Source organism: Gadus morhua, chromosome 13 (genome assembly GCF_902167405.1).
Source record: "Gadus morhua chromosome 13, gadMor3.0, whole genome shotgun sequence".
Lineage (NCBI taxonomy): Eukaryota > Metazoa > Chordata > Actinopteri > Gadiformes > Gadidae > Gadus > Gadus morhua.
In genome coordinates, this window is record NC_044060.1 from 27,713,698 (window position 1) to 27,731,128 (window position 17,431).

The 17,431-nt window shown below is 41.9% G+C and overlaps 2 protein-coding genes across 2 annotated transcripts; both read left to right on the forward strand.

Moving 5' to 3' along the window:
• Positions 1–1,796: 1,796 nt before the first annotated feature.
• On the forward strand, positions 1,797–3,419 carry LOC115556648 (uncharacterized). Its single transcript, XM_030373821.1, has 2 exons — positions 1,797–2,862; positions 2,970–3,419. The coding sequence occupies exons 1-2, from the start codon at positions 1,882–1,884 to the stop codon at positions 3,354–3,356; spliced, it is 1,368 nt and encodes a 455-aa protein (XP_030229681.1). The 5' UTR covers positions 1,797–1,881; the 3' UTR covers positions 3,357–3,419.
• A 6,115-nt stretch (positions 3,420–9,534) lies between these two features.
• LOC115556649 (uncharacterized) lies at positions 9,535–11,157 on the forward strand. The gene is made up of 2 exons (XM_030373822.1): positions 9,535–10,600; positions 10,708–11,157. The coding sequence occupies exons 1-2, from the start codon at positions 9,620–9,622 to the stop codon at positions 11,092–11,094; spliced, it is 1,368 nt and encodes a 455-aa protein (XP_030229682.1). The 5' UTR covers positions 9,535–9,619; the 3' UTR covers positions 11,095–11,157.
• The last annotated feature ends 6,274 nt before the right edge of the window (positions 11,158–17,431 follow it).

Sequence of the window (17,431 nt, forward strand, 5' to 3'; positions counted from 1 at the left end):
GATGTCCTCAGAAGGTGTCCGAAAATAGTGCATGGTCGTCGGACTGACCGTCGGGGATCGGGAGGGTATGTCATGGAGGACTTTCGCACATATGCTGACGCATCAGCACCTGTGGTGAACACCTAAAAATAATGTTTAAAAATAGAAAAAAACATCAGAGATTGTGAGGCTTGGTTCCTAACATCTCCCCAAATAGTTTTCATGCAGATTCATATGATATATTTCACAATTTAAGCAAAATCAAAAATTGGTCTGCATCGTGCTTTGCTTTGTCAACAATGGCATTAACATCGGCATCAGAGCCATCCTTCAAGCATACCCTCCGCAAATGGACAGACAGGCTTGCTTGTGTTTTGAGACAGCGTGGACAGAGCAAGTAGTGCCTGTTTGCTGTTTTACTTGAATTAGAAAAAAAAGGCATTACTTAGCAGGGCATTACATACAAGGCATTACAAAGCATGGAATGTAAAAAGGAGAATGGTACTATATCAAATATTACAAAATAATAGTAAGTAATACCCCTATACAATTTTCAGTATGTGAAGAGAGAAAATAATTCAGATATTACTTTTTTGTAGATCATGAAGAGCTGAGTGTATTTTATATCTACAGATCATATCAACATATTTTGATAAAAAATAAAAGAAAGGCTTACCTTTGATGCATTTAAGATTCTTCACCATGAAATTCCAGTATTTATAATGCCTGTTGCATAAAGCTCCTCCCCCCACAAGCTATTGTTGCAAGCTGAAAGGGGCGTGTTCTTACCTGTGTTTTTGAAGATGTGTATCTCATTTTGGTTAAACTTCAGCAAACTTGCAGACTTTTTCCAAGATTGGCTTTTTCTCCACATTTGATTCATCATTTCAATCACACATTCCCCAATGTCTGGAAAAGATAATAATTGTGTCTGTACATAAATGGATGCATTTCATTCACACACAGAGCAACTGTGGAACTGCAATGCAGTTTTGCATAATTTCTTCAAGTGAAACCAGTTTGAATGGCCCTTCCCCAAAAGATGTGAAACCAATTTGAATGGGCCATTTACAATTTCTAAAGCAGCACATGAATAAAGGGGTGGGGCTTCACTGCACTGGGGCTCTGTTAACCAATGAGCAAAGACTTTGGCATTATAAATACTGGACTGATTTTGAAAGAATTCACTCTCAGAAATTTCTGAAGCAAGAAGGTTCCTGCCACTTCCCACAGAAATCTACCAGCTGAAATCTACTGAACTTCCGAAGAGCATATTCCTTGGCCATCCATTGAATCAAAAGCAATTCTAATTGCTGCCTTCTACTTCTAAAGCGCTGTTATTCCTTGGCAATAGCCTTTAAAAGCAATTTTAATTGCTATTTCTGATCAAGAAGGGTTTTCTCTTCAAAAAGCCTTTTTAATTTGCTATATTTGATTTGACAATTCTGCCTAGAGAACTAAAGCTTACATTCTTAATTTGCTAAATTTGATTTGACCATTCTGCCTAGAGAGCTAAAGCTTACATTCTTAAAGGTTATTGTTCTAATTTGTCTTTCTTCTGAACAGCCGTAATTCTTCCAGAGATTCATCTTCACTCACTGTCTCATCTTAAGAAATGGCTGGGGAAAAGTAAGTAATATTTAATGCCTCTGTTTATATATATATATATATATATATATATATACATATATATATATATATATATATATATATATATATATATATAGTGTAATTGCTCATGAAGTATTACCATGTTTTAAATGTTTTGTTGTGACGACTTCTGAATGAAGGTATTTCTTTTCTATTACCAGGAAATCTGCAGCTGCACATAGACACTATCTACTCTGTCCAGTTTGTTTGAGGACCCAAGACTCTCTATCCTGTCACCTGCGCAGAGTCTGCATGAAGGATAAGACACCACCAGTGATCCTAGAGGTGGTTGAAAAGGCCAAGAAAGATGTGTGTGACCTCCTGAAGAATGGACGGGCTTTTAGTTATGCAGTCCTGAAGCAAATCGTCTCATCACCAAATCCAATCGAAGGATTGATTGAGGAGCTGAAATACCATCACTTGTTTGTGACAGGAGTCCCTCCTCCTCTGCCCATTGGTAATCCAAGGTTGGTCACCGAAACCCTTTCTGAATGCCCTGGGGAGGCACCCGGAGAGACAGAGCCATCTGATGTGGAATCTTGCGGCAGCAATGAGCTTTTTCAATGTAGACAAGAGAAAACGTATACCAAAGACAAAATGGTGAAAGCGAAGGATTTAGGCATTTTGAAAAAGCATTCAGCAGATCATCCATTGCTCAAGCGCTTTGCAGACTACCTAAAGAATGATTACGAAAATGCAAAGTACCAACAGGAGGTTGACACTGTTTCCCGGTACCTGTATTTTGCTGATCCTACGGAACCATCTTTGAAGTTTGTCAATGACAGAGAGAAGCTCAGAGACTTCCTGGGTCAACAGGCTAAGGCAGGGTATAAGGCACAAACATCAGGAAATTACATCAAGTGCTTGAAAAGGTTCTTGGAGTTCCACTTGACAAGGACCGGCTTGAGACAGGATGACAGGGAGCTCTACAAGCAGTGCACGTTATATTTGAGTTTTTTAACTTCTTCACAGAGTGTCCTCTCTAAGCAAGCGAGCAAAGAAATTGTGCAAAAGAGGCATGCCTTGTTGTTTGACAAAAGTCAACCCACACCTCGTGAATGCTTGGCTGTTCTTGATAAAGGTGAAGGTGACTTAGTGAAAATCATGAATCAACTTGATGACAGTTCTTCTTCCTCCCTGAGTAGGACTGAGTGCATATTTGTGCTATACTATCTTGAGGCAATTGTCATACTAAGACACTGCCAACGGCCATGTGTGGTGCAGAGCATGAAGGTGAGTGTTACTGCTCTATTGTGCTCTTATGTGCTCTATTGATAAATTTACCCTGACATTTTAGCCTTACATTTCCTAATCAATGGCATATCCTCTTTTTGTTACAGGTCAAGGAATGGCTTGAACGGAAACACGCAGATGATGATTCAATCGTTTTTGTAAAGGACCACAAGACGGCTGCACATTTCTCAATTGTCCTGTCCAAGAAGGAGGAGGCGTGGTTTGAGAAATATTACAACAAAGTGCGGCCACAGCTCCTTGCTGGCGAAAGGAAACGTAAGCGAGATGAGCAGGATGAAAAGGATGGAGATGATTTTTTCTTTGTGTCCTCCCGCGGTAAGCCAATTAACAATGCAGCTGGTGATCTGATAAAGCTCCAGCAAAAGTGCAACGTCCCCCAGGTGAGCAGCCAGGTTGTACGGAGGGTATTTCAGACAGCAGCTAACCGCCTGGATGACCCTCAGAAGAAAGCAGTTTTTGACTACCTGGGATGAGGACTCCAAAATCGTACCATGACCCGTTTGGTGAGATGTTTCATATGTTTTTTAGTGGATCAATTCTTGGCATGTATGGATAAACTCTGAATATGATGCGTGGCCTTTGACCTTTGGGGGGTGGTGGGGCGGCGGGTGACTCCTAAAGCTTACAGGGCATCTGCCTTCAGAGACACATATGACATGTCCCTGTTTGGTGAAATGTTTCATCTGTGTGTTTGTTTGTGCTGATGGCTCTTTAAAGGATAGGGATGAGGACTCCAAAAGCGTGAAATGACCCATTTTGGTGAAATGTTTCATATGTGTTTTTTAGTGCTGATTTTTGTTTTTGTTGTGTAGCTGTTTTGCAACTTGTTCTAGCTTGTGTAACTTAAATTGAGGTTCTGTGGTGATATCCTGTTTCTTATCTTTAGAGATATATCAATTAAAAATCTTATTCATTCTAGAGGACTGCTGAGGTTTCTCTCATTTTGGTAAACTTCAACACACTTGCAGACTTTTTCCAAGATTGGCTTTTTTTCCAAAGACAGAGATACACTTTCAAGATATTTTATTAACATTTGCACTTCACATTTTGATTCATCATTTCAATCACACATTCCCCAAGGTCTGGAAAATAAATAATTGTGTCTGTACATAAATGGATGCATTTCATTCACACACAGAGCAACTGTGGAACTGCAATGCATTTTTGGATAATTTCTTCAAGTGAAACCAGTTTGACTGGTCCTTCCACAAAAGATGTGAAACCAATTTGAATGGCCCATTTACAATTTCTGAAGCAGCACATGACTAAAGGGGTGGGGCTTAGTGTATTCTCCAACCGCACCACTCAGTCCGATTAGGGCACCCGTTTCGGCCTCAGACGCGACGTTGTCCCGCTGCTCTGGAGCTCCGGGAAGACTTCCAGACCGTTGGCGACCAACCGCACCACTCAGTCCGATTAGGGGACCCATTTCGGAATTTGAGTTGATCTGAAATACGAGGGGTGGGGATGAAACTGAGGCCCCTCTCCAGCAGCTGAGTTTCCGTTTCTGACAGATGGAAGATGGTGGATAGGTTCAGAATGTTAGATTCCTGGGGACGGGGGTGTCCCTGTTGGGACTTAGTCCCCGCCCGAAGTTTAACTGATCCAGCCTGTGAAGATGTGAATGGCACCTTCATTGTTTTAAACCATGTTTTAAAAGATGCACATATTCCTGTCTGGCTGTTAGCCGTAATAGTCTGCAGCTGTGGCTCATAGGCTAATTGAGCCACACCCATTCTGGTGCTCCTTAAGAAGGCCAGGGTTTTAGACTGGAGGGAGGCTTGAGTTGTGCAAGTGACTCGACGGTTGTGCTATGTGTTTAAAGTAAAAATATGCTTTTTAACAACAACCTTGTGCGTCGAGAAAACTCTTTTTCACATTTGGTGGCAGTGGTGGGATGATTCCTCTAGCTGAGTGGAGGGGACCCACATTTCGGAAAATATTGTTTGAGGAGCTTCATGGTGGAAGCCGCAGGGAAGGGTGAGCAGGTAGACGAAGAGACCTGCTGGGAGGGGAGATCACTGGTGGAGTTGAACTGCTGTCCTTTGGGGTTGGCCAATGCCTGAAGGAGGAATAGCTCGGGAACTCCTTGTTGCTGACGTGAGCCATGTGGGGAGCTATTGCCAAGCCTTAACAGAACAGCAGTGGCGGAGGACAGTAATGGCTGAGGACTTCCTGATGACATCCCGTGGAGGACCAGTCTGCAGCCCAGGGAAAGTGCTCAGAGGCCAAGTTATTTGCTGGAACTGCAGAGGCCTGAGCGGATTTTGCAGGTGGTCTGGAGGTCTGGATGGAGGAAGTCTCAGAGCTGGGCCTGTGTACTGTGAAGAGTGCAGTGTTTGGCCAAGAAGGAGTGATCTTGGAATGAAGATTGGCGGTCACCAGAGAGACTCTTTGAACTGTTTATTTAATACTTATTACTTGCACAATATTTTACCTTTTTTTATCTACTGCGCTTGGAACCGTGTTTGCAAGCTTAAAAGAGGGGGAAGGAGATGTGAATGGCATCTTCAGTGTTTTAAACCATGTTTTAAAAGATGCACATATTCCTGTCTGGCTGTTAGCCATAATAGTCTAATAGGCTAATTGAGCCACACCCATTCTGGTGCTCCTTAAGAAGGCCAGAGTTTTAGGCCCCGTTTACACAAGGACGCTTGCGGGTGAAAACGACAAAATTTTTATCGGAAGTGCCTTTCGTTTAGGCGGTGACAGCGTTTTTGGGGCATGAAAACGCATAAATCTGAAACCACCCTCCAGGGTGGAAAAGTTGAATACGCTCCGCCTTAGCGTTTCCGTCTAAACGGCCAAGACGCAAAACACTGCTCAGATCTGCTCACGTTGCGTACGCGTTTACGTCACATACATGTGCCAGTACAACAAACATGTCAGATTATTTCAATGCATCGGACCTTCAAGCTGCTCTGGCAGCTCTAACAAGTATACAGGAGTTTTTCCACGAAATGTACAGGATATTTACAGATAGTATTACTGAACAGAGAAGGATCTTTTTGGTTTTTGGCGACACGGATAAGAGAAGGAAGATTCTACGCATGCGTTCAGACATGGCTCAGACACTTTTGCGTCACCGTATGCACGCAGATTTCCTCTCCTCTAAACGCGGAATAAAAAGTGAAGACTCAACGCCACTTTTGCGTCTTCTGTTCAGACAGTCATCGTGTAAACGTAGCCTTAGAATTGAGGGAGGCTTGAGTTGTGCAAGTGACTCGACGGTTGTGCTGTGTTAAGTAAAAATATGCTTTTTAACAACAACCATGTGCGTCGAGGAAACTCTTTTTCCCACAGCCAATGTTGAAGTGCGTGTGATGCAGTGTCTGCTGTCCAATGTATGTCGTCATGAGTTGTGTGAAATTCAGAATGGTGTATTTCGAAAAGTGTGTATTTTATAGTGATGAATGAATTAAGGCGTGTTAATAGGGTCTGATGTGGTGCAGATAAATTACGTGAGAAATTAATGAGGGTTGTTTATGCCAACCGATAAAACAATGAGTTTGGTGTCCGGTCTTACTTTTGGGATACGGGCTGAATTCGAATCGCCCATGATGTTTATGGATTTTCTAATCGGGAGGGACCACATAGTGGCTTTGCGATTCGTGTAGGGGTGTATGCGGGGCTGGTGATAAGAAGAACTGAGTAGTGAGTGATCCGGAATTCTGTCTGGGTGATCCGGATACGACTGGTCCTCTCCAACCCACGTCACCTTCCTGTTGTCCTCAGACAGAGAGAGGAGTCTGCCGGCCGTGTTGGGGTCCAGTGTGAGGTCACAGGCATCTGAGGGAGAACCAGACATGATGAGGAATTTCAAAGAGATGATGGAGTGATTTGACTCAGAAGTGACATCAGGCATTGGCAGCGCGAGATGTGCAGAACAAGTTAAACTTCTAGCTCAGTAACATCAACACCTAAGAAAGAAGGTAAGAAAGATAGTCGGAAAACTTTGATTTGCAAGGCAAGCAGGCAAGTGTTGGGCTTGTTACAGTAGCCTATATAGCCTTCAATGCGGTGAAATTTCGGAATTAATAGGCTCGATCTTTCATTTTGCAAAAAAAAAAAAAACACAGTAGGCTATATTACCATATTAAAATGGTGTACCAAATTGCGTTTTATTACAATGATAAAAAAGTGTAGGCCTACTAGCCTATGGTAAGGTCAGGTTTGCCGATGTGCTTGGCTATTTTAAAGTTTCTCCCTGTGCATCGATCGGAGACAGACGTCACTTCACTGATAATATTCTGGGGATAGGCTACAACATAGCCAATAGGCTTTCATACTAGGGACTTTATCCTTTAAATATCTTTGCGGCATTGGATCAGTCTCCTTTCAAGAACAGGCAAGAACTTTCTAGCCTCGCGTCAGCAGCGCATATACCTAAAAACAACAGGCGGATGGCGGGCGGGTGCGGTTTTGAAAATGGTTTTGGATGGCGGGCAGATCAAGCGTTTTGTGATGCGGTTGCGGATGAAATAATAGCCCATCCGCGCATCTCTAGAGCTTACCTCTCCCGAAATAAGTGTTTTTTGTGAATGACAGGGTCGTTAAGACTGACAAAAAGATCTCTCACTTACACAGCACTACAAAGCTACTCTCTGTGATACTTTAACTGGAGCTGGACACTAAAAAAATGGGCAAAAACGTTTTTATTCCCATTCTGAGTCTAAGTCCACAAGGATACTCTCAAAAAACAGTTACAATGTTTTTATTCTGCTTCTGAGACAAGTCCAAATGGGCTTAGTAAAAAAAACGGCCAAAAACGTTTTTATTTCCATTCTGTGCCTAAATGTGGATGGACTTAGTCTCAAAAACGGTGAAAATGTTTTTATTCTTCTTCTAGGCCCTTGTTTCCATCCTCCAGAGTGGGCAGGATGTCCTCAGAAGGTGTCCGAAAATAGTGCATGGTCGTCGGACTGACCGTCGGGGATCGGGAGGGTATGTCATGGAGGACTTTCGCACATATGCTGACGCATCAGCACCTGTGGTGAACACCTAAAAATAATGTTTAAAAATAGAAAAAAACATCAGAGATTGTGAGGCTTGGTTCCTAACATCTCCCCAAATAGTTTTCATGCAGATTCATATGATATATTTCACAATTTAAGCAAAATCAAAAATTGGTCTGCATCGTGCTTTGCTTTGTCAACAATGGCATTAACATCGGCATCAGAGCCATCCTTCAAGCATACCCTCCGCAAATGGACAGACAGGCTTGCTTGTGTTTTGAGACAGCGTGGACAGAGCAAGTAGTGCCTGTTTGCTGTTTTACTTGAATTAGAAAAAAAAGGCATTACTTAGCAGGGCATTACATACAAGGCATTACAAAGCATGGAATGTAAAAAGGAGAATGGTACTATATCAAATATTACAAAATAATAGTAAGTAATACCCCTATACAATTTTCAGTATGTGAAGAGAGAAAATAATTCAGATATTACTTTTTTGTAGATCATGAAGAGCTGAGTGTATTTTATATCTACAGATCATATCAACATATTTTGATAAAAAATAAAAGAAAGGCTTACCTTTGATGCATTTAAGATTCTTCACCATGAAATTCCAGTATTTATAATGCCTGTTGCATAAAGCTCCTCCCCCCACAAGCTATTGTTGCAAGCTGAAAGGGGCGTGTTCTTACCTGTGTTTTTGAAGATGTGTATCTCATTTTGGTTAAACTTCAGCAAACTTGCAGACTTTTTCCAAGATTGGCTTTTTCTCCACATTTGATTCATCATTTCAATCACACATTCCCCAATGTCTGGAAAAGATAATAATTGTGTCTGTACATAAATGGATGCATTTCATTCACACACAGAGCAACTGTGGAACTGCAATGCAGTTTTGCATAATTTCTTCAAGTGAAACCAGTTTGAATGGCCCTTCCCCAAAAGATGTGAAACCAATTTGAATGGGCTATTTACAATTTCTAAAGCAGCACATGAATAAAGGGGTGGGGCTTCACTGCACTGGGGCTCTGTTAACCAATGAGCAAAGACTTTGGCATTATAAATACTGGACTGATTTTGAAAGAATTCACTCTCAGAAATTTCTGAAGCAAGAAGGTTCCTGCCACTTCCCACATAAATCTACCAGCTGAAATCTACTGAACTTCCGAAGAGCATATTCCTTGGCCATCCATTGAATCAAAAGCAATTCTAATTGCTGCCTTCTACTTCTAAAGCGCTGTTATTCCTTGGCAATAGCCTTTAAAAGCAATTTTAATTGCTATTTCTGATCAAGAAGGGTTTTCTCTTCAAAAAGCCTTTTTAATTTGCTATATTTGATTTGACAATTCTGCCTAGAGAACTAAAGCTTACATTCTTAATTTGCTAAATTTGATTTGACCATTCTGCCTAGAGAGCTAAAGCTTACATTCTTAAAGGTTATTGTTCTAATTTGTCTTTCTTCTGAACAGCCGTAATTCTTCCAGAGATTCATCTTCACTCACTGTCTCATCTTAAGAAATGGCTGGGGAAAAGTAAGTAATATTTAATGCCTCTGTTTATATATATATATATATATATATATATATATATATATATATATATATAGTGTAATTGCTCATGAAGTATTACCATGTTTTAAATGTTTTGTTGTGACGACTTCTGAATGAAGGTATTTCTTTTCTATTACCAGGAAATCTGCAGCTGCACATAGACACTATCTACTCTGTCCAGTTTGTTTGAGGACCCAAGACTCTCTATCCTGTCACCTGCGCAGAGTCTGCATGAAGGATAAGACACCACCAGTGATCCTAGAGGTGGTTGAAAAGGCCAAGAAAGATGTGTGTGACCTCCTGAAGAATGGACGGGCTTTTAGTTATGCAGTCCTGAAGCAAATCGTCTCATCACCAAATCCAATCGAAGGATTGATTGAGGAGCTGAAATACCATCACTTGTTTGTGACAGGAGTCCCTCCTCCTCTGCCCATTGGTAATCCAAGGTTGGTCACCGAAACCCTTTCTGAATGCCCTGGGGAGGCACCCGGAGAGACAGAGCCATCTGATGTGGAATCTTGCGGCAGCAATGAGCTTTTTCAATGTAGACAAGAGAAAACGTATACCAAAGACAAAATGGTGAAAGCGAAGGATTTAGGCATTTTGAAAAAGCATTCAGCAGATCATCCATTGCTCAAGCGCTTTGCAGACTACCTAAAGAATGATTACGAAAATGCAAAGTACCAACAGGAGGTTGACACTGTTTCCCGGTACCTGTATTTTGCTGATCCTACGGAACCATCTTTGAAGTTTGTCAATGACAGAGAGAAGCTCAGAGACTTCCTGGGTCAACAGGCTAAGGCAGGGTATAAGGCACAAACATCAGGAAATTACATCAAGTGCTTGAAAAGGTTCTTGGAGTTCCACTTGACAAGGACCGGCTTGAGACAGGATGACAGGGAGCTCTACAAGCAGTGCACGTTATATTTGAGTTTTTTAACTTCTTCACAGAGTGTCCTCTCTAAGCAAGCGAGCAAAGAAATTGTGCAAAAGAGGCATGCCTTGTTGTTTGACAAAAGTCAACCCACACCTCGTGAATGCTTGGCTGTTCTTGATAAAGGTGAAGGTGACTTAGTGAAAATCATGAATCAACTTGATGACAGTTCTTCTTCCTCCCTGAGTAGGACTGAGTGCATATTTGTGCTATACTATCTTGAGGCAATTGTCATACTAAGACACTGCCAACGGCCATGTGTGGTGCAGAGCATGAAGGTGAGTGTTACTGCTCTATTGTGCTCTTATGTGCTCTATTGATAAATTTACCCTGACATTTTAGCCTTACATTTCCTAATCAATGGCATATCCTCTTTTTGTTACAGGTCAAGGAATGGCTTGAACGGAAACACGCAGATGATGATTCAATCGTTTTTGTAAAGGACCACAAGACGGCTGCACATTTCTCAATTGTCCTGTCCAAGAAGGAGGAGGCGTGGTTTGAGAAATATTACAACAAAGTGCGGCCACAGCTCCTTGCTGGCGAAAGGAAACGTAAGCGAGATGAGCAGGATGAAAAGGATGGAGATGATTTTTTCTTTGTGTCCTCCCGCGGTAAGCCAATTAACAATGCAGCTGGTGATCTGATAAAGCTCCAGCAAAAGTGCAACGTCCCCCAGGTGAGCAGCCAGGTTGTACGGAGGGTATTTCAGACAGCAGCTAACCGCCTGGATGACCCTCAGAAGAAAGCAGTTTTTGACTACCTGGGATGAGGACTCCAAAATCGTACCATGACCCGTTTGGTGAGATGTTTCATATGTTTTTTAGTGGATCAATTCTTGGCATGTATGGATAAACTCTGAATATGATGCGTGGCCTTTGACCTTTGGGGGGTGGTGGGGCGGCGGGTGACTCCTAAAGCTTACAGGGCATCTGCCTTCAGAGACACATATGACATGTCCCTGTTTGGTGAAATGTTTCATCTGTGTGTTTGTTTGTGCTGATGGCTCTTTAAAGGATAGGGATGAGGACTCCAAAAGCGTGAAATGACCCATTTTGGTGAAATGTTTCATATGTGTTTTTTAGTGCTGATTTTTGTTTTTGTTGTGTAGCTGTTTTGCAACTTGTTCTAGCTTGTGTAACTTAAATTGAGGTTCTGTGGTGATATCCTGTTTCTTATCTTTAGAGATATATCAATTAAAAATCTTATTCATTCTAGAGGACTGCTGAGGTTTCTCTCATTTTGGTAAACTTCAACACACTTGCAGACTTTTTCCAAGATTGGCTTTTTTTCCAAAGACAGAGATACACTTTCAAGATATTTTATTAACATTTGCACTTCACATTTTGATTCATCATTTCAATCACACATTCCCCAAGGTCTGGAAAATAAATAATTGTGTCTGTACATAAATGGATGCATTTCATTCACACACAGAGCAACTGTGGAACTGCAATGCATTTTTGGATAATTTCTTCAAGTGAAACCAGTTTGACTGGTCCTTCCACAAAAGATGTGAAACCAATTTGAATGGCCCATTTACAATTTCTGAAGCAGCACATGACTAAAGGGGTGGGGCTTAGTGTATTCTCCAACCGCACCACTCAGTCCGATTAGGGCACCCGTTTCGGCCTCAGACGCGACGTTGTCCCGCTGCTCTGGAGCTCCGGGAAGACTTCCAGACCGTTGGCGACCAACCGCACCACTCAGTCCGATTAGGGGACCCATTTCGGAATTTGAGTTGATCTGAAATACGAGGGGTGGGGATGAAACTGAGGCCCCTCTCCAGCAGCTGAGTTTCCGTTTCTGACAGATGGAAGATGGTGGATAGGTTCAGAATGTTAGATTCCTGGGGACGGGGGTGTCCCTGTTGGGACTTAGTCCCCGCCCGAAGTTTAACTGATCCAGCCTGTGAAGATGTGAATGGCACCTTCATTGTTTTAAACCATGTTTTAAAAGATGCACATATTCCTGTCTGGCTGTTAGCCGTAATAGTCTGCAGCTGTGGCTCATAGGCTAATTGAGCCACACCCATTCTGGTGCTCCTTAAGAAGGCCAGGGTTTTAGACTGGAGGGAGGCTTGAGTTGTGCAAGTGACTCGACGGTTGTGCTATGTGTTTAAAGTAAAAATATGCTTTTTAACAACAACCTTGTGCGTCGAGAAAACTCTTTTTCACATTTGGTGGCAGTGGTGGGATGATTCCTCTAGCTGAGTGGAGGGGACCCACATTTCGGAAAATATTGTTTGAGGAGCTTCATGGTGGAAGCCGCAGGGAAGGGTGAGCAGGTAGACGAAGAGACCTGCTGGGAGGGGAGATCACTGGTGGAGTTGAACTGCTGTCCTTTGGGGTTGGCCAATGCCTGAAGGAGGAATAGCTCGGGAACTCCTTGTTGCTGACGTGAGCCATGTGGGGAGCTATTGCCAAGCCTTAACAGAACAGCAGTGGCGGAGGACAGTAATGGCTGAGGACTTCCTGATGACATCCCGTGGAGGACCAGTCTGCAGCCCAGGGAAAGTGCTCAGAGGCCAAGTTATTTGCTGGAACTGCAGAGGCCTGAGCGGATTTTGCAGGTGGTCTGGAGGTCTGGATGGAGGAAGTCTCAGAGCTGGGCCTGTGTACTGTGAAGAGTGCAGTGTTTGGCCAAGAAGGAGTGATCTTGGAATGAAGATTGGCGGTCACCAGAGAGACTCTTTGAACTGTTTATTTAATACTTATTACTTGCACAATATTTTACCTTTTTTTATCTACTGCGCTTGGAACCGTGTTTGCAAGCTTAAAAGAGGGGGAAGGAGATGTGAATGGCATCTTCAGTGTTTTAAACCATGTTTTAAAAGATGCACATATTCCTGTCTGGCTGTTAGCCATAATAGTCTAATAGGCTAATTGAGCCACACCCATTCTGGTGCTCCTTAAGAAGGCCAGAGTTTTAGGCCCCGTTTACACAAGGACGCTTGCGGGTGAAAACGACAAAATTTTTATCGGAAGTGCCTTTCGTTTAGACGGTGACAGCGTTTTTGGGGCATGAAAACGCATAAATCTGAAACCACCCTCCAGGGTGGAAAAGTTGAATACGCTCCGCCTTAGCGTTTCCGTCTAAACGGCCAAGACGCAAAACACTGCTCAGATCTGCTCACGTTGCGTACGCGTTTACGTCACATACATGTGCCAGTACAACAAACATGTCAGATTATTTCAATGCATCGGACCTTCAAGCTGCTCTGGCAGCTCTAACAAGTATACAGGAGTTTTTCCACGAAATGTACAGGATATTTACAGATAGTATTACTGAACAGAGAAGGATCTTTTTGGTTTTTGGCGACACGGATAAGAGAAGGAAGATTCTACGCATGCGTTCAGACATGGCTCAGACACTTTTGCGTCACCGTATGCACGCAGATTTCCTCTCCTCTAAACGCGGAATAAAAAGTGAAGACTCAACGCCACTTTTGCGTCTTCTGTTCAGACAGTCATCGTGTAAACGTAGCCTTAGAATTGAGGGAGGCTTGAGTTGTGCAAGTGACTCGACGGTTGTGCTGTGTTAAGTAAAAATATGCTTTTTAACAACAACCATGTGCGTCGAGGAAACTCTTTTTCCCACAGCCAATGTTGAAGTGCGTGTGATGCAGTGTCTGCTGTCCAATGTATGTCGTCATGAGTTGTGTGAAATTCAGAATGGTGTATTTCGAAAAGTGTGTATTTTATAGTGATGAATGAATTAAGGCGTGTTAATAGGGTCTGATGTGGTGCAGATAAATTACGTGAGAAATTAATGAGGGTTGTTTATGCCAACCGATAAAACAATGAGTTTGGTGTCCGGTCTTACTTTTGGGATACGGGCTGAATTCGAATCGCCCATGATGTTTATGGATTTTCTAATCGGGAGGGACCACATAGTGGCTTTGCGATTCGTGTAGGGGTGTATGCGGGGCTGGTGATAAGAAGAACTGAGTAGTGAGTGATCCGGAATTCTGTCTGGGTGATCCGGATACGACTGGTCCTCTCCAACCCACGTCACCTTCCTGTTGTCCTCAGACAGAGAGAGGAGTCTGCCGGCCGTGTTGGGGTCCAGTGTGAGGTCACAGGCATCTGAGGGAGAACCAGACATGATGAGGAATTTCAAAGAGATGATGGAGTGATTTGACTCAGAAGTGACATCAGGCATTGGCAGCGCGAGATGTGCAGAACAAGTTAAACTTCTAGCTCAGTAACATCAACACCTAAGAAAGAAGGTAAGAAAGATAGTCGGAAAACTTTGATTTGCAAGGCAAGCAGGCAAGTGTTGGGCTTGTTACAGTAGCCTATATAGCCTTCAATGCGGTGAAATTTCGGAATTAATAGGCTCGATCTTTCATTTTGCAAAAAAAAAAAAACACAGTAGGCTATATTACCATATTAAAATGGTGTACCAAATTGCGTTTTATTACAATGATAAAAAAGTGTAGGCCTACTAGCCTATGGTAAGGTCAGGTTTGCCGATGTGCTTGGCTATTTTAAAGTTTCTCCCTGTGCATCGATCGGAGACAGACGTCACTTCACTGATAATATTCTGGGGATAGGCTACAACATAGCCAATAGGCTTTCATACTAGGGACTTTATCCTTTAAATATCTTTGCGGCATTGGATCAGTCTCCTTTCAAGAACAGGCAAGAACTTTCTAGCCTCGCGTCAGCAGCGCATATACCTAAAAACAACAGGCGGATGGCGGGCGGGTGCGGTTTTGAAAATGGTTTTGGATGGCGGGCAGATCAAGCGTTTTGTGATGCGGTTGCGGATGAAATAATAGCCCATCCGCGCATCTCTAGAGCTTACCTCTCCCGAAATAAGTGTTTTTTGTGAATGACAGGGTCGTTAAGACTGACAAAAAGATCTCTCACTTACACAGCACTACAAAGCTACTCTCTGCGATACTTTAACTGGAGCTGGACACTAAAAAAATGGGCAAAAACGTTTTTATTCCCATTCTGAGTCTAAGTCCACAAGGATACTCTCAAAAAACAGTTACAATGTTTTTATTCTGCTTCTGAGACAAGTCCAAATGGGCTTAGTAAAAAAAACGGCCAAAAACGTTTTTATTTCCATTCTGTGCCTAAATGTGGATGGACTTAGTCTCAAAAACGGTGAAAATGTTTTTATTCTTCTTCTAGGCCCTTGTTTCCATCCTCCAGAGTGGGCAGGATGTCCTCAGAAGGTGTCCGAAAATAGTGCATGGTCGTCGGACTGACCGTCGGGGATCGGGAGGGTATGTCATGGAGGACTTTCGCACATATGCTGACGCATCAGCACCTGTGGTGAACACCTAAAAATAATGTTTAAAAATAGAAAAAAACATCAGAGATTGTGAGGCTGGGTTCCTAACATCTCCCCAAATAGTTTTCATGCAGATTCATATGATATATTTCACAATTTAAGCAAAATCAAAAATTGGTCTGCATCGTGCTTTGCTTTGTCAACAATGGCATTAACATCGGCATCAGAGCCATCCTTCAAGCATACCCTCCGCAAATGGACAGACAGGCTTGCTTGTGTTTTGAGACAGCGTGGACAGAGCAAGTAGTGCCTGTTTGCTGTTTTACTTGAATTAGAAAAAAAAGGCATTACTTAGCAGGGCATTACATACAAGGCATTACAAAGCATGGAATGTAAAAAGGAGAATGGTACTATATCAAATATTACAAAATAATAGTAAGTAATACCCCTATACAATTTTCAGTATGTGAAGAGAGAAAATAATTCAGATATTACTTTTTTGTAGATCATGAAGAGCTGAGTGTATTTTATATCTACAGATCATATCAACATATTTTGATAAAAAATAAAAGAAAGGCTTACCTTTGATGCATTTAAGATTCTTCACCATGAAATTCCAGTATTTATAATGCCTGTTGCATAAAGCTCCTCCCCCCACAAGCTATTGTTGCAAGCTGAAAGGGGCGTGTTCTTACCTGTGTTTTTGAAGATGTGTATCTCATTTTGGTTAAACTTCAGCAAACTTGCAGACTTTTTCCAAGATTGGCTTTTTCTCCACATTTGATTCATCATTTCAATCACACATTCCCCAATGTCTGGAAAAGATAATAATTGTGTCTGTACATAAATGGATGCATTTCATTCACACACAGAGCAACTGTGGAACTGCAATGCAGTTTTGCATAATTTCTTCAAGTGAAACCAGTTTGAATGGCCCTTCCCCAAAAGATGTGAAACCAATTTGAATGGGCCATTTACAATTTCTAAAGCAGCACATGAATAAAGGGGTGGGGCTTCACTGCACTGGGGCTCTGTTAACCAATGAGCAAAGACTTTGGCATTATAAATACTGGACTGATTTTGAAAGAATTCACTCTCAGAAATTTCTGAAGCAAGAAGGTTCCTGCCACTACCCACAGAAATCTACCAGCTGAAATCTACTGAACTTCCGAAGAGCATATTCCTTGGCCATCCATTGAATCAAAAGCAATTCTAATTGCTGCCTTCTACTTCTAAAGCGCTGTTATTCCTTGGCAATAGCCTTTAAAAGCAATTTTAATTGCTATTTCTGATCAAGAAGGGTTTTCTCTTCAAAAAGCCTTTTTAATTTGCTATATTTGATTTGACAATTCTGCCTAGAGAACTAAAGCTTACATTCTTAATTTGCTAAATTTGATTTGACCATTCTGCCTAGAGAGCTAAAGCTTACATTCTTAAAGGTTATTGTTCTAATTTGTCTTTCTTCTGAACAGCCGTAATTCTTCCAGAGATTCATCTTCACTCACTGTCTCATCTTAAGAAATGGCTGGGGAAAAGTAAGTAATATTTAATGCCTCTGTTTATATATATATATATATATATATATATATATATATATATATATATATATATATATATATATATATATATATATAGTGTAATTGCTCATGAAGTATTACCATGTTTTAAATGTTTTGTTGTGACGACTTCTGAATGAACGTATTTCTTTTCTATTACCAGGAAATCTGCAGCTGCACATAGACACTATCTACTCTGTCCAGTTTGTTTGAGGACCCAAGACTCTCTATCCTGTCACCTGCGCAGAGTCTGCATGAAGGATAAGACACCACCAGTGATCCTAGAGGTGGTTGAAAAGGCCA

Bases quoted from the DNA above. Each gene is read 5' to 3' on its own strand.
- LOC115556649 (XM_030373822.1), top strand. From the start codon at position 9,620: ATGAAGGATAAGACACCACCAGTGATCCTAGAGGTGGTTGAAAAGGCC. The intron at 10,601-10,707 runs GTGAGTGTTACT...TTTTTGTTACAG, and splicing joins GTGTGGTGCAGAGCATGAAG to GTCAAGGAATGGCTTGAACG.
- LOC115556648 (XM_030373821.1), top strand. From the start codon at position 1,882: ATGAAGGATAAGACACCACCAGTGATCCTAGAGGTGGTTGAAAAGGCC. The intron at 2,863-2,969 runs GTGAGTGTTACT...TTTTTGTTACAG, and splicing joins GTGTGGTGCAGAGCATGAAG to GTCAAGGAATGGCTTGAACG.